This window comes from Camelus bactrianus, chromosome 19 (genome assembly GCF_048773025.1).
Source record: "Camelus bactrianus isolate YW-2024 breed Bactrian camel chromosome 19, ASM4877302v1, whole genome shotgun sequence".
Lineage (NCBI taxonomy): Eukaryota > Metazoa > Chordata > Mammalia > Artiodactyla > Camelidae > Camelus > Camelus bactrianus.
The window spans coordinates 19,302,715-19,319,182 of record NC_133557.1 but is presented as its reverse complement, the minus strand read 5'-3'; the positions used below and the strand labels follow the sequence as shown (position 1 = coordinate 19,319,182).

The 16,468-nt window shown below is 49.3% G+C and overlaps 1 protein-coding gene across 3 annotated transcripts in view; it reads left to right on the top strand.

Annotated features, from left to right (window-relative positions):
- Positions 1-16,468, top strand: part of JPH2 (junctophilin 2) — a 57,378-nt gene that overhangs the window by 21,367 nt on the left and 19,543 nt on the right. For 2 of the 3 annotated variants that reach the window (XM_074347313.1, XM_074347314.1), the window contains exon 2: positions 669-1,449. In XM_074347313.1, the coding sequence (XP_074203414.1) occupies positions 669-1,449 (781 nt within the window). Of the gene's footprint in view, positions 1-668; positions 1,450-16,468 lie in introns of those variants that run through there. The other variant, XM_074347315.1, reaches the window with a different exon arrangement.

Here is a 16,468-nt window from a genome sequence, read left to right as displayed (position 1 = left end):
TGCACACACTGCCTTGCTCATTGATGCTTCTACATGATCCTGCCGCCTTGCACTCTCACACAAATGCAATATTCATGCTACTGCCAAGCTCACTGTCTTCCCCACTCACACGCTGGCACACTCATTCTCTCTTGTGTGATTCTCAATCTGTGCACACTCGTCTAAGTTCATGCTCACAGAGCCTCACCTACTCATACAACTTCACACTAAAAACGGACTCACTCAACCTTACCCTATTTTGCACACTAAAGCCCCTCGTGTGTTCCCACCGAAATATTCACACTGCCACGCAAACTCCTTCTGGCTGGTCCACTCATATCCTGGCACACTCGTTTAACCCCATGAGCTCCCGGGGCCTCACCTGCTCAGGCAACTTCACCCACTGACGCTCCACGTCACACCACCTCCCAACATCTTGCACGCTTGTGACTTTGCTGAGTTCCCGCCAGTGAAAATATTCACACCACTGCATGCGTTTGTTCTTGCACACTCACGCAACCTCACACTCTCGGAGCCTCGTGAGCTTCGGTATCCCCGCACTCCCGGCCCCGCGATGGCCGGGTCCACTCCTGCCCCGGCACCCCTGGGGGGGCCCCACCCGCCCCCCCCGCCCCCCCCGCCGCCCCGCGTCGGGCCGCCCCACTGACGTGCCCTCTCCTCGCCCGCAGGGACGTACCAAGGCCAGTTCACCAACGGCATGCGCCACGGCTACGGCGTGCGCCAGAGCGTGCCCTACGGGATGGCCGTGGTGGTGCGCTCGCCGCTGCGCACGTCGCTCTCGTCCCTGCGCAGCGAGCACAGCAACGGCACGGTGGCCCCGGACTCGCCCTCGTCGCCGGCCGCCGACGGCCCGACGCCGCCCGCGCCCGCCATCCCGCGCGGCGGCTTCGCGCTCAGCCTCCTGGCCAACGCCGAGGCGGCGGCTCGGGCGGCCAAGGGCGGCGGCCTGTTCCAGCGGGGCGCGCTGCTGGGGAAGTTGCGCCGCGCCGAGTCGCGGACGTCCCTGGGCAGCCAGCGCAGCCGCGTCAGCTTCCTCAAGAGCGACCTCAGCTCGGGCGCCAGCGACGCCGCGTCCACCGCCAGCCTGGGGGAGGGCGCCGACGAGGCGGCGCCCTTCGAGGCCGACATCGACGCCACCACCACCGAGACCTACATGGGCGAGTGGAAGAACGACAAGCGCTCGGGCTTCGGCGTGAGCGAGCGCTCCAGCGGCCTCCGCTACGAGGGCGAGTGGCTGGACAACCTGCGCCACGGCTACGGCTGCACCACGCTGCCCGACGGCCACCGCGAGGAGGGCAAGTACCGCCACAACGTGCTGGTCAAGGGCACCAAGCGCCGCGTGCTGCCGCTCAAGAGCAGCAAGGTCCGCCAGAAGGTGGAGCACGGCGTGGAGGGCGCCCAGCGCGCCGCCGCCATAGCGCGCCAGAAGGCCGAGATCGCCGCCTCCAGGTAGGACCCCGGGGCGGCGCAGGTGGGCTGCGCCTCACTCTGGGAAGGGGTTCTGGGGTAGGGCAACCTAGGAGGCTTGTTTCTGCTTCTTTTACCACCAGGGGCTCCCCCGTGACTTTAGAGGGTTCATTTGAGGTGCTTCAGCATGTGATGTGATCTGTTCACCGAGCTATCCATTACTCATCAAATTACTCATCCATCTATCCATCCATCCACTCAGTCGTTCCCAACCACCCATTCACCTCACCCCTCCATTCACTTAAACGTTACATTTCTTCATCCACCCATTCAACTTTCCATCTTTTTATCCACTCAGCCGTGCAATCACCCACCTATCCATCTACCCAAACAGTCATCCAACAACCCAGACACCCATTCAGCCATCCACCATCCATCCCTTCATCCCCAGCACCCACATTCACTCAACTTCTCCCAGCCACTGAACCACCACCCATCCTAACATACAACCATGCATCCATTCACACAACCACCTTCATTCACCAAATTACCTCCATTTATCCAATTACCCCATCACCCAACCATGCTTCCATCCACTGAAACAACATCCAGTCCCACCCACCTATCTAGTCATTCAGCCATCTATCCATTATCCATCCATCTAACCACATTCATCACCCAGCCGTACTTACATCCAATAGTCCATCTACCCTTCCATTCACTAAACCACCCACCCTCCAGCCCTGCATCCATCCTCCTCCACCCATTCAGCACCTACCCTTTCATCCATATTCAGACCCCAGTATGTCTTCTCATTGTACTTCAGAAAAAGTTCTAATGTCTTCAAACATTTATAACACCTGCTGTGTCCATGGCACTATTTTAAATAGTTTACAAGCATCAACTCATTCAATCTCCTTAACAAAGTTATAAGATTGGTACTATTTTTAAAAAATGAACCCAGGACCTTGTGCATGCTAAGCATGTGCTCTACCACTTAGCTATACCTCCCCATCACTGGTACTATTTTTATTTCTATTTTACAGATGAGCTAAATGAGGCTCTGAGAGATAAAGTGACTTGTCCCAAATAACTCGGAATGAGTAGCCAGGTAGTGGGTGGTTCCTGCCCTCCTACCCAGCCTCATTGTCTACCACTCTTTGTCTTGGCCCTGAATTTTTTTCTCTATGCCAGTCACACTGGCCTTTTATCATCCATCTTTAGTTCTTCCTCCCGGAGGGCTTTTGGTCCTGCTGGTTCCTCTACCTGGACTTCCTTTCGCCTTCCCATCCCCTTAGTTTCTTTTCCTCCTTCAGAGCTCAGATCACGCCTGACCCCCTTAGAGAGCTGACGATGCCCAGTTCCTATCACAGGCCGACTCACTCATCCGCATGAATGTCTTCATAGAACATCTCACACTTGCAACTTTATGCTGCTTATGTGATTTGTTTTTAACCCACCACTTAATAAAAGGCTTTCTATGAGCCAGTTATTCTGAGGTCTTTATGTACATTAACTCATTTAGCCTTTACAAGATCATGAAGAAGTAGGTACTATTATTACTCCCATTTTGCCAGTGTGCGTGAGCTGCAGGGACAGCAGAGGATGCGGCAGGACAGTGGTGAAAGGGACTCGCCTGTCCCAGCACCTACAGCAATCCTGCTGGTGGCTCGAAATGGCCTGGGCCAGAGGCTGCGAGTGTGCTCTTCAGGGTTGAGCAGACCCAGGGCCAAATATGGGCTCCACCATCTTTAACTCAGAGACCGGGGCACGTCAGCTTGCCCATCTGAACTTCTGTTTCCCTATCTGCGGTGCCACCATTTCTTGGTTATATATGTTCTTGGCTAAATCAACCTCAGTCATCTCATCTATAAAAATAGGATTGATCAGAGAGGTAAGAAACATAGTGCAGGTCCTGTGGTTCACAGTCCTGTCATGGGACGAATTCCCCAGGAAGCCGACTTTGAGATGGACATCAGTGTGCAGGAAGTTTCTGGGAGCACTCTCAGGATCAACACTCATGGGGAAGGGAAGGAGGCAGGATCAGGCAAAGGGAGATGCTGGGCTGCAGTGCAGTCTCCACCATGCCCCAGCCAGCCACAGAGGAGTGGAGATGACCTTGAAAGTTATCCTAAGTTGAGGTAAGAGAGCTGGATCTTACCTCCTCCACATTGGTTGCAGGCTAACTTCCAGAAAGGGGCATGACCTGGGGCTGGGTGACTCTCCTCACCAAGGACAATCCCTGGACAGGACTGACAGCCGGCAGCGCACTGAGCAGCTGGGTTAGGGGTGACAGGAGGGGAGAAATAAATCCTTGGTTCCGAAGGGGACACTGAGTGGCACATCACAGTATCCACTACAATGCTGGACACCTAGCAAGGGCTCAATAAATGTTACTAGTCATTGTTGTCCTTCAGTGAACTCATTTTACAGATGTGGAAACTGAGGCCCAGAGAAGGAAGGTAATAAACCTGAGACCACCTGACAAGCAAGTGGGAGAACCAGGACTTCAGCCCCTGGCTTTCTGATTCCAAAGCTTTAAGTAGCACGTCTTTCCATCCCTAAACTTTGTCAACTTTAAATTGCCACAAATGTGTGAGGTTGTTAGTATCATTAAGGCAGAAAGAAGGTAGGGGTAATTTTCTTATGATTTCTGGGTTAAGGGGAAAGCCAGGCTTATGACCTGGTGATCATATAATTTACTGTTCAAACCTGGACACTTTTATGAGTAAAAGGGGGCACTTATAAAAAAATAACATTTTGATGCTGTAATAATTTTAGATTTACAGAAAAGTCACAAAGGCAGTACAGAGAGTTCTCCGCCCAGGTTCTAATGTTGACTTCTTTCCTTACAATAATACATTCCTCAAAGCCGACATTCATACCTTACTATTAAGACTTTAAGGTGGTGTCTGCCAGGTTTCTTTCTGCTGTGAAGCTACCATCTTCCTTTTTCCGCTAACTGAATCTTTGGAATCCAGGCATTGAGTTCAGCCCACACTCAGGAGGGAGAAGGGTCTGGAATTAAGCTCCACCTTTTGGAGGGGGAAGTAGCCACATACATTATTTGGAATTCTCCCGTAAGGAAGACTTTTCTCTTCTTCCAAAGGGAGTATTTAAAATTATTATGCCAAGTGTATATAGTTATGACAGGCATAAGCCAGGGCTATTCTGAGCCACCCTGGGACACGGCAGGGCTTAGATTAGGTAAAAGCTTAAGCTGTTGATTTGGAAGACTGTGAGTTGGAATTCTGGCCCTTCTACTGAATTGCTGTGTGACCTTGCTCAAGTTGCTTCACCACTCTGAACCCTGGATCTTCTTTCTTCCTGGGGTTGTTTTGAGGAGTAGATGAACTCATGCCTGTAAAATGCCTGGCACAAAGCAGCCAGCAGTAACAGCAGTCACTGTCATTATTTAACAATTTTAAATGTGAGGAAATGGAAGCTTGCAGAGAAGGAGGGATTTCCCCAAGCTCTCTGTTTGCTCCTCCACTCCCTTGCTTTCCATGCCCTCCTTGTCCTTCTGCCAAGGCTGTGGCCTTGCATGTGAAGGTGCTGAGAAGGCTGCCAGATGCACGGTAGGTAACTGAGTGTCTGTGTGAAGGTGGTGCCAGCTTCCTTCACGTGATGCTGCTGGGAGGGGAGTGCAGGGGAGATTTGCATCCCCCGTCCTGTATGCCCTTGGGGCTGGGGCCACTTGGGGGGCAGCTGCCTGGCTCAGTTTTAAGCTGAGATTGAATTTCCAATTAAGGGAATCTTTGGGTTAGGAGGAAAAGCAGGGTTGTCTGCCTCCCGGGGACTTGGGTGAGTAATCAGGCTGCAGAGAACAGAGAGCCTTCCCAGCAGCCTCCTCCTTCCGGGCAGGCCTGGGATCTCTGTCCATTATAGCCTCGAACTCCTTGCCCTGGGCTTGCAAGGAACTTGTTGGCTCAAAGTCTAAGATCAGGACAGCTTTCCCAGATGGAAAGGAGAAAGCTGAGATGTCTTATCCCCAAAAATGGGCTATGGATTGAAAAAGATTCCAGATCTGTGCTGTCCAATATGGTAGCCACCAGCCATATGTCTTTCAAGCTCTTGAAATGTGGATGGAGATGTGCTCTAAGTGAGAAGCACACACTGGATTCTAAACACTTAGTAAGAAAAGAGTATAAAGTAACCTAGTAATAATTTTTTTATGTTGATTATGGGTTGAAATAATTACATTGTAGATATAGTGGGTTAGATAAAATGTATTGTTATCAATTTCACTTGTTTCTCTTAGCTCTTTTGAATGTGGCTATCTTAGAAAAGTAAAAAATTACATATAGGTCTCACATTGTACTTTTATTGGACAGTGTTGCTTTAGACCCATTCAGGGCCCTAAGGAGATTGTCTAAGTCCTTCACTGACCAGATGGGGAAACTGAGGAACAGAAAGAGACAAAGAGATATCCATCACCAATAAGCGGTCGAGGGGGAACCAGCTTCATGCCGTCTGATTGTGTGGCTATGAACTCTTTTTGTAACGCCTTTTAAGGTCATGAATACTGGGCCCTGGAGCGAAGCTGGGATGTTTGGGGAGGTGTTTAAACTTTTCTGGTTGTCATGCCGACACCCAGATAAATGGCTCCTTTCTGAAAGGATCGCAGGGAGTGGTTAAGAGAGGGGCTTTGGCTCTGCCTCTTGCTGGCCGTATCTTCTCTCCAGACTTCAGTTCTCTCACGTGTGAAAGGAGAGTGATGGTATCTACCTGGGAACATTTTCACGAGGGTTGAATCAGAGGCTGTATACTCAGCACCAGGCTGGAAGCAGGAAGTTCTCAATAAGTCTTAGCTGTTGTTGTCATTGTCTAGGATTTTTGTTGTTGTCACCATGCCCCTGCAGCAGAGGCAGGGGCTGGCCTGCAGGAGTTCTCAGCAGCCCCAGGGCGTGAGGTTTGGAACATCTCAGGTTTTGTACCAGGGGAGCATCAGTGTGGCCCTGAAGACAAAGCCCCCTGAATTGGTCTGTTCTCTGGTCCTCCACCTTCCTACCCTCTTCCCCTCCCCAGACTGGCCCTGGAAATCCCCAAATTGAGTGAAGGATTAGAGTTGACTTTGCAAGTTGCTGGGAGGTGAATTTCTTAGGTGAGCAGGAGCTCCTGTGGTGCAGTAGTTAAGAGCTTGGGCTGTGGCATTGGACAACCCAGATTTGAATCTGGGTTTAGCTTCTTATAAGCTGTGTGATCTTGGGCAAGTTACCTCACCTTGCTGTGCCTCACTTTCCCTTTCAGTCAAATGGGAATGACATGAATTCCTCTTTCAAAGTATTGTTGCAGACAAATAGCCATGTAAAGGGTTCTGAAGGCAGGCAAGGAGATACACACTCTTATAACGAATCATATTATAATGAATTATTCTGCACGGATCTAAGAGTCTCCCTGGAGAATATCACCAGGAGGGAAGACTCTGCCGTCTCTAAGTCCCTCTAAGCTGTTTCCCAAACTTGCATCTTGTACATGCCACAATCCAAATTTTTGCTATATCCACGTATGACCCCTCCCTTCCAATTTAATATTTATCTTTAAATCAACTTACTTCAAAATACGTACAGTTACTGAAAAGGAAGTCTTGGGAGTCACTGTTGAAAATGAGAGCCCAATATCATGGGAAGCTCTGACGACAGAATGATGTTATTTGAGTCTGAGGTCAAACTATTAATGCTGTAAGTGCAGAGCCTGAAGTCTGCTCTCTTTTTGCTAAAAAGAGGTATTGGCAAGAGATTGACAGGTCTGAAAGACCTGTAGGCACCTGACCAAGCTTTGTCTTTGACTAACAAGAAGAACGGTGCTATTTCAAGCTATGACTTCACACCTACCAGCGCTCGTTTCCAGCAACTCCAGGGTATGCAGACCATCCTGGGGGGAGAGGGGCTGGCCCTGGGCTAGGTTAAGTTAGGTCCAGGTAATTGTCCATGTTGGAGCCTGTTTTACTTAACAAGTATCCACATATTTCTAGGAGCCAGGAGGATCCTCAATACCTTACATAATATATTAACTTACTTAATCTTCCAAACAACCTTGTGAAGAAGGTACTGTTATTCCCATTTTACAGATGAGGCACAGAGAGGATAAGTATCTCAAACAAGGTCATTCGTCTGAGGAATAGCAGCGCTGGGAGTCAAGACCCCAGAGACAGGAGACTTGGTTCTAGAATGCTCTTAGCCATGATCTGATCTTTGGCTGGCTTTCCTTCACAAACACTGATTAGCACTTACTCTGGGCTGGGCTTGTGCTGGGACACTGGACACCCAGTGGATCAGCATGGCCAGCATCCTCTGGCGACTCACAGCCAGTCACTAGGACAGACTGGGATTTGACACAGTCTGTGGTGAGTTAGAAGGACAAGTGAGCAAAGAAAAACTAATTGCCCCAGAGGTGGTCTGGGAGACTCCCTGCAGGTGGTGGGTGGCTCTGGGAGTTTGCCAGATGGAGAAGAGGGAAAGAAAGGGCATTCCAGGTAGAGCCATGGAGGTAGGAATGTGTGTAGTATATTTTGGGAGCAATGAGTCATTGGCAGGGCTGATGTGGGTGAGGAAAGAGATTAGAGATGAGGCTAGGAAGGCAGCCTAGGGCCAGGTGAGGATGGGCTTTGAATGCCAGGTTAAGGAGTTTCGATCTTACTATGCAGCAGGCACTGTTCTAAATGCTTAGCTAAGTTCACTCATATAATTCTAACTATGACACATAGAGAGTTTTGAAACATGCTCCAAGTCACATAGCTAGTAAATGATAGAACTACAATTCTGGCCCCAGAGTCTGTGATCTTAGCCAAGACAGTTTCTGCTACTTCAGACGTGGTGAACTTCTCTCTTTCCTATATTTTTTTCCTTTTTCCTTTTTTACATTGTTGAAAACAACATAGTTGCTAAGATTTAATGAAATCCAGAATAATAAAAAGATAAAAAGTAATAAAACCCCTCTCCCACTTCCACCTTTGTTGCACCTTTAAAGTAACCATTGTTAACAGCTCACCCATAGCATTCTTCCACTTACCTATTCTGGTTTGTGTCTTTTTGTTTTGTTTTGTTTTCATTCTTGTTTTCCACAACTGGGACTATATACCTAATATTCTTCAGCTTGCTTTTTTTACCTAAAATGTGTTAAGATCTTTTCATCTTACACACATGCTAGATCTGCCTTAATCTTTTTAACAGCTGCATAATATTCCATACTTTGGATGTACCATAATTTATTTAACCAGATCTCTTTTGATGGAGATTGAAACCATTTCATGTTTTTCACGATTACAAACAAGGCTGTCATGAACATCCTTGGACCTTTATTCTTGCTCATGGAGCTGTTTAAAGGGATGGCTCAGCCAGGTACCTTATCCTATCAGGGATATTCAAGCATCGTTGGAATGCATTGAAAGTATGAAAGTATTGAAAGTAATGCCATTAGCCCAGGTCTTTGCAAGGGGCTGACACTTGATGTGCACTGTCAAAATATAAATTTGGTGGTCTCTCCTCTGACAAGGTCTATTGTACCCTTGAGTGAATTAACATAAACAAGCAAAAATTGAAATCACCCATGTCTAATGTCCCAGAACCCCTCCCCTTAGAATATGTTCAATTGATATTTACAAATAATTGTTGCAAGACATGTCAAGCCCTTCGTCTGCTGGGGTGCCCCCATTTTTCTGCCTGTCCTTGCTTACACATATCTACATGGGTAGGTTAAATTCCTAGAAGTGGAATTGCTGAGTCAAAAAGAATGTGCATTCTTACTATTATCAGAACCCCAGTTCATCTCCAAAAGGGTTGCAACACATTTATGACCCCCTCAAACAATGTAAGAGGGCAGCTTTCCTCACACCCCCACCAGCACCATGGTTATTAGTCTTTTGCATCTTTGCCAAATTCTTTGAGATTGACCAGGTGTTCTGTGAACCCAGTGATCACCTCAACTGCCCAGGCCCATACAGAGGCAAAAGTTTTCCTTGTTCTGTTTCTGGCTTACCTCCTGAGATTCCTGGATATGGCGTTCTGTAAAGAGGGATTAAACTCCCAGGGGTGGCCTCAAAATGTTGGAAAAGCCCCCAGCCCTGGACTCCTGCCCTCCTTCACATCCCTCCTTTGAGAATTGCCAGATGGACAAAATCCCTTTGCTCCCAGAGACTGAAGACCAGGATGAATGGAATTTCCTGAGTTGTCAGAGCCAGATTCTCATGATATACACGAGGCAGCTGTGACTCTAAGGCCGGCCTTTGAGCCGAGTGGTCTGGAGAGGGAGAGGATCTTGCCCAACATGTTCAAACTACGGGGCAATGTGTTTGGGGGAGCCAGGCCTCCTGAGCTGAGAGAGTGGAGAAGCAGAGAAAAGACCCAGCAAGCTCCCATCAGTGTCCTCAGAAAAAGCGAGGAAGACGATGCATTCCAGTATGCTCATTTCACAGATGGAGAAACCGAGGCCTAGAAAGGGACCACGATCTAGAAAGGCCAACAGCCTGCACCTGTGGGAGAAAAAGGCCCCTTTCCTTCAGTGCCAGGATTTTCCCACATCCCAGTGGAAGGTGTGACCATGTGAAGCCAGGTCTTGGTCTTGACCATGGCACCTGAGCTGAGCCCCAGCAGCGCCAGGGACAGAGGGAGCATCACCAGAAGTGAGCGCTTGAGGTCCCAGGCTCAGGATCAGGCCACCTGGGTTCTAGTCCTGGACTCTCGCTAGCTTCACAGGCAAATCCCTTTCCCTTAAACTTTCTGTCCTTCTGTTTCTTCATCTCTGAGATGAGGATCATGAGAGAACCAGTCTTGTGGGGCACACTGGAGGATCAGGGGCTTCGGATGGGGCCTGGCACAGGTCAGCCCACCTGATCTCACTGCTGGGTACCAGGCTCTGTGTAATTCCCTTTATATGCATCATCTCAGTTCATCCTGAGGAGGGAGATGATGTTTATTATATTTACCCATTTCCCAGATGAGGAAACTAACCCCAAGTCTCCAAATAACAGACACAACAAGGCTTCGAATTCTCTGATCCAGACTCCACCCCCTTAACCTCTGTTGGAAGAGAAAGTCTTTGAGCTCCAACATTTCAGGTTCCTATCCTGCCAGTCTGATCTTCTGTGCCTTGACCTTGGTGGCTGGCCAGAATTTGGACGACAGAATGGTTGAAAGCAATAGGAGACAAAGAAATGAAGATTCACATCCCGCTCTAGTCCTTGCTGGCCACGTGTCCTTGGTCCTATCTGAGTCTCGCTTTCCTCATCTATAGAATGGGGACAGTACAGCCTTGCCCCCGGGGTTGTGGTGATGACTGAATGAGATGATGTGGGTAGAGGACTTTAAGTGGTTTTGGTACTCGGTAAGGAGAGGCCCTAGCTGGTTTGATCATCATGCTTCTTACCCAGAGAGTCAGGCAAGTGGAATTCAGAGAGGCTGGGCTCTTCCCCCAAGCTTCATCCTTCCCCAAGCGCAGGCTGTTTGACTCCCCTGGGTTTCCAAAGCCCCGTCCAACTTCCACTTGACTTCCTAAGTCCATACCAGCCAGTCCCTGCCATCGGGAGAGGAGTTAAAAATAAAGCCCAGTCTTCAAATCTTTCAAGTAAACACCCAACTCTCTAAAAATAGCACCTTTGCAACAGGTCTCCAGAGCCAGACCGGCTTGAGGGATGGAAATTGCGAGGCTGGTTCTCGCAGACTGGCAGGCCAGGGCCAAACCGCCAAATCACCCTGCCTGGCTGCCAAGCCTCTAGGCCTGAGGGGCAACCACGTGCCCCTGAGTGTCTCCAGCCTCTTCTCTCCAGCCCAGTGCTGGCCACCTTCCCCTCTCACTGCCCCACTGTCAGGGCCCCTTATCAGCCCATCACTCCTCTTCTTCCCTAAACTTTTCACGCAACAGCTGGAGTGAGCTTTAAAAATGTAAGCCCGACCATGCCACTCTGGTAAGCACAACCTTCATGGGGTCTTCAGTTTGGTTTCCCCTGAAAGCAGAGCCTGAGACAAATGCAGGAGGGTGCAGGAGGCTGATTTCGCATCCTGGGGTCCTTTCCTCTCCTCTCAAAGTGGGTATGATTAAAGCGCACAGGGCCATTTGGTGCAGCCCCAGCCAACGTCAGAATTCCTGTCCCGTTATCCATGCCCAGTGGCCTTTCAGTCTCTGCTTCTCTGTCCCCAGGCATAAGAAACTCACCACCTCTTGAGCCGGTCCGGGCCAACTTTGGACAATTTTGACTTTTAGATTTTCTCAAAGCAGAAGAACATTCTGCTTCTCTGTAGCTTCTATTTTTTGGTCCCCGGTCTGCCTTTGGGGACTGTTTCAGTTAGAAACGCGTTCAGCTGCAGGTGACACAAGCTGTCTTCACCACTAGGCTTGTATTCTCACAGAGGAAGATCAGAGAGGCTGAGCAAGGCTGACGTGGCAGCTCCAAGATGCCCTCAGGGACCCACCTCCCTCTGTCTTTCCCTCCTGTCTCTTTAGAATGTAGCCTCAGTCCTTGTCCTCAGAGGTGGCCACTGTGCCCCTAGGTTCACCTCCGAGTCCCAGGGCAGAGGTCAAAATGCAACAGCTTCTCTTCATAGGGAAGGGAGCCCATCCGGGGACTTACGTCTCATACATGGCCTTCCTTAGGTGCAAGGAATCTGGGTGCAAGGAATCTGGGAAGGTGAATGCTTTTAGCTGGACTCATTGCTTCCCTGAACCAGATTAGGCTTCTGTTAGGAGGAAAGAAAGAGAGAATGGATATTTGGTGAGCAGTTAGCAATGCCTGCCCCCGATGTCTCTGCAGAGATGTAAAGACTGTGATCTTAACATCTCTGAGAGTCTTCTCTGGTCCAAACATGCCCCCATCCCTTCCCTCAGCCCCTGTTTTCAAGTCTCATAAATTTCTCCATTTTCCAGATGGAGAAACAGAGGCACAGACATCGTTTAGTGATCGGTTTTGGGGTCGGATAACACTGTTTCCTTCAGCAGGTCACTTCCCTGAGCCTCGGTTTCCCCACTTGTGGAAAGTGGTGGAAATTAACACAGGACCTACCGCAGAGGGTGTTGTGAGGCTAAAATGAGATAATGCAGGTCAAGTACTAACCACAGTGCCTGGCACACAGCCATCGCTCGGTGGTGGCAGTTGTCACTTTTATTATTGTAACTATGCTTCCTCTTGCTTCAGTGATTCCTTCTGGTGTTGTTAAATGAGGAACCAGAGAGCCTAGCCCGGGTGAACTCTCCATCGGATCACCTAGGTGTTTCCATAATCCCAGCAGTCACCCCAGGGAGAACCTCTCCAGCAGCGGTGTGGGTGGGACCACAGAGGGGAGGGAGGGGCTGCAGTGGGGGCTCCATCTCCAAAGCCACTTTTGGCCAAGCCACATCCCCCGTAAGCGTTATCGCATTACTGCCCAAGTGCTCTTGCCATCAGCCCTGGCTCCGTGCAACCCTATCTGGGAAGGCGGGTATTAACAGAAGGTCACGGCAGCCTGCTGCCAACCCCGTAACCCCACAGGACTTGAAGTAGTCTTGCCAGAAGCCAGGCCAAGGGTGGGGGCCCCTGAGCTCTGACCCAGCAGGCAGAGGGTTAGAAATATCACAAAGCGGGTTCTTTAGATGGGAGTTTGTCAGAAGCTCACCTGGGGCAGCCCCCCCGCATACACACCTCTGGGCACCAGGCATAGAGAGTTCTTCCCTGAGCACCCACTGGGGTGGATGTAGAGACAAACATCAGGTGGCAGAAAAGCTGGCCCTGATGCCCTAATTATTTTTTCCTTTATATTTTAATAGGTTATACATTCATATGGTTCAGAATCCACAGTTACAAAAATGTAAAGTGTCTTCTTTCCCCTGTCCCCCTCTGGTCGCCACTTCCATACCCCACGGGCCACTGTGATTTGCAGTTTTCCCCGTGTCTTTCAGAGTTACTTTATGCATATATTATGGTGAAACTTACATTTGACCTACAAAGTGGCAATTTCACATGGTTCCACCTAATGTAAGCAAAGGCAGAAATTCTTTTCCTCCTTCTGACACAGAAGGTAGCATAGTGTGTATATATATATATTCATGTGAACCTTGCCTTTTTCTCTTTGCTGTGTGTGCATATATATTGAAGAGCTTTCCATATCTTTCCAAATAAAGAACATTATCAGTTTTAACTCCCGCGTGGTATTCCATTATATAGCTGAATTGTAATTGATTTAATCAGGCCGCTGTTGTTGCACATGACTGTTTAGGTAGCTTCCAGACTTCTGCTGTTTGGCTATGTGAGATAAAGCTGTCCGCTCATCATGTCACCCCCAGAGCGGTGTTATCTCTGTAATAAATTCCCCCAACGGTCAGAGGCTTTCTGGAGTGGCTGTCCCATTTTTCCTTCCCACCCACATAGTATGAGGGTTAGAAGGCCTCAGCCCAGAAGTGCTGAATGACCCCGGGCAAGTCCCTGCCCTGTTTGTTTCTGTGTCCTGGGGCACTGAGCTCTCCTTGCCTAGTCCTTGGGAAAAACAGCCGCCCAGATTCGCGGGTTTGCTTGGCCTTTCCCACGCCCCAGCCACGTGCAGCTATTGTTACCTTGGCTTCTTTGGGAGATGACTTTAGCCTGGACCAGGGCCAAGGCAGCTGGTGAGGTCAGCGTGGAAGAGCAGGCAGAGGGACCAGCATAGGCAAAGGCACCGAGGTGTGACAGCAGCGGGTGAGGCTAGGTTTTCCACATGCCAGTTACCGATGTACCTCATTCTTCATTTGCTCATGACATTGTCAGGCTAAACTTTCCTCAGCTTCTTAAACACTCTGTGTGTGTGTTGTGTGTATGTGTGTGTGTGTGTGTGTGTGTGTGTGTGTGTACACCTTTTTGTGCCTTGGCTCCTGCAATTCCTTCTATTTAGAACACCCTTTCCTTACTCCTTTCTTCTCTTCTCCATCTGACCAGCTCATATAGATGTGGAAATAAGACCACAGCCTCCAGATTTAAATTAAGACTGCATTTTCTCAGACCTACATGCAGGGAGAAGAGAGGACACAGTCTGGAGGGGTCTCCTTCAGCCACCCCGCCCCCACCAACTCCTTCACAGAGCAAACTGCAGGTTTCCTTTTCTACACAGATGCCACCTGAGACCCACTCCGAGAACTGTCCTGTGATAAGTAGGGAGGGGAGATCTTACGGTCGGAGACGGCGAACTTCAAGTGCTTTTCGTCAAGAGAGCTAGTAATCTGTTTTTCAAAGGGGGCGTGGTAGAAATTGTCCAGGTAGCAGGTGAAACAAAGATCTGAATCTGCTGAGACAGTTAACTTTTTTCTAGCTAACGCCTATTCTGAGAAGCAGTGTGCTGACTAAGTATCTCTCGGAGGTGCTGGCGGGGGGTGGGGTGCAGGGTGGTGAGTGGAGGTAAAGAACCCTGCTTCCTTAAGTTTGCCAATTTCCAAGGTGTGAATACTGCCACTGTGGCTGATGTCAAGCTACCAGTGTCCTGTCGCTGAACACACAGCTGGGAAGAGATGTGAATAATTGTCTCTCTTGAGCAGGCTGGAGCCTGCTTGGGCCAGCCCCAGCACACGCTGAGTCCCCAGTTTGATTTCTCAGAGCTCTCATTTACAGGGAAGTTTGCCATGTCCTTTTTTCTTCAGGGCTCCCTGATTTGTAAGCCTGAACTTTCCCAACTGGATGGTTTTCCTATAGATTTTCTTTATTGGTCTATAAATGCCTTATGGCCAGAACGCTGGCTTTAAGCTTCTTTACATCCCTGTTATATTGTCGGATGCCTGCACTTAAGAGGAGCCCAGGGAGTGCTTAGAGAAGGCAGGAAGAAAGGGAGGACAGGAGGAGGAGGGGCCAGGGAGGCAGATCCTGGTCTGTGACTTGTTGGCCATGTGACCTCCAGCAAATCCCTTCACCTGTCTCAGCCTGTTTCCTTGTCTGTAAAAAGCTCCTTTATTTTCTTCTGCTCCAGCTCGGCCAGGCCTATCACTGCATAGTAACTATGATATTAATTCTCATAATAGCTGCCATTTATTCATTCAACAGATTTTTTATTATGCACCTACTGTGGGTCAGGCCCTGTTCTTGGTGCTGGGGGGTCAGGGGGGTGTCCATCAATAAACAAAACAGACAAAATCCTTCCTTGTGGAGCGTACATTCTCCGTTTGCAACGTGTCGTGAACTGGATGGAATTTCACAGGCATCATCTCACTTGGTCTCCGGGCAACCCTGAAGGGCAAAGGTAGCATCTGTTCCACTTTATTGCTGCGGAAAGTGAGGTGAAGTAGATCGTATGAGTTGCCAGAGGTCAGCCAGTGCATAAGGGGTGGAGATGAGACTTGGACCCTCTAGTCTGGTCCAGGACCTGGTTCTTAACCATCATGACGTGCTCTTCCCAATCCTTAGGCCCCTTCCTGCCCACCTCTCTGCCTTCACTCTGTATTTGATCTGTTCCCATGATCACATCCCTCAGACCCACCCATGGTCTGATCCCTTCTGATGGTGTCTTTTCTGTGTATCAGGTCAGGTCCTGCTTCCAAATCCTTCCTCATTATCTGACCAGCCATGGTTGGTCACCAGGAATAGAATGCTTTACATCTTTGTGTTGCTTCCTTATGACACCTCTTTCTCCTCCCCCTTCACCCCACCCCCCGGGGCCCAGGCCTGGACCCACATGAAGAGCTCAATAAAGGTCTCTTAATTAATGCCTTAAAATCCTCAAGTTTTTCCTTGGACTCTAGTTTTAAGTCTTGGTTTTAAATATCTTCATCATAAGGGCTACTTACTCTTCCTGGGAAATCTGAAGGTCCGATCTGTTGAAACAAACAAAATCTCAGCAGCCCTTGTGTGTACCTACTGTGTGCCAGGGATGGTGTTACCCCTTGCAGGCCTGACTTACAAAGATGACAGACAGTTGCTGTCTGCCTTCAGCCCCACTTGGCACCTTAGTTGTGGTCAAGGCTGGGAAGACTACACAGCCTCATATACCTGAGATTGCCCTGATCATGTTAGGCATAATTATAAACAGCCTCCCTTTCACCCTCAGGTGCCCTGGTTTGAATGATAAGCTCTCTGGTCACCCTAAGAAAGGCCTGAGGACACGACCCCCCTTACTGCTCTAAGCACTTCACAAATACCAAC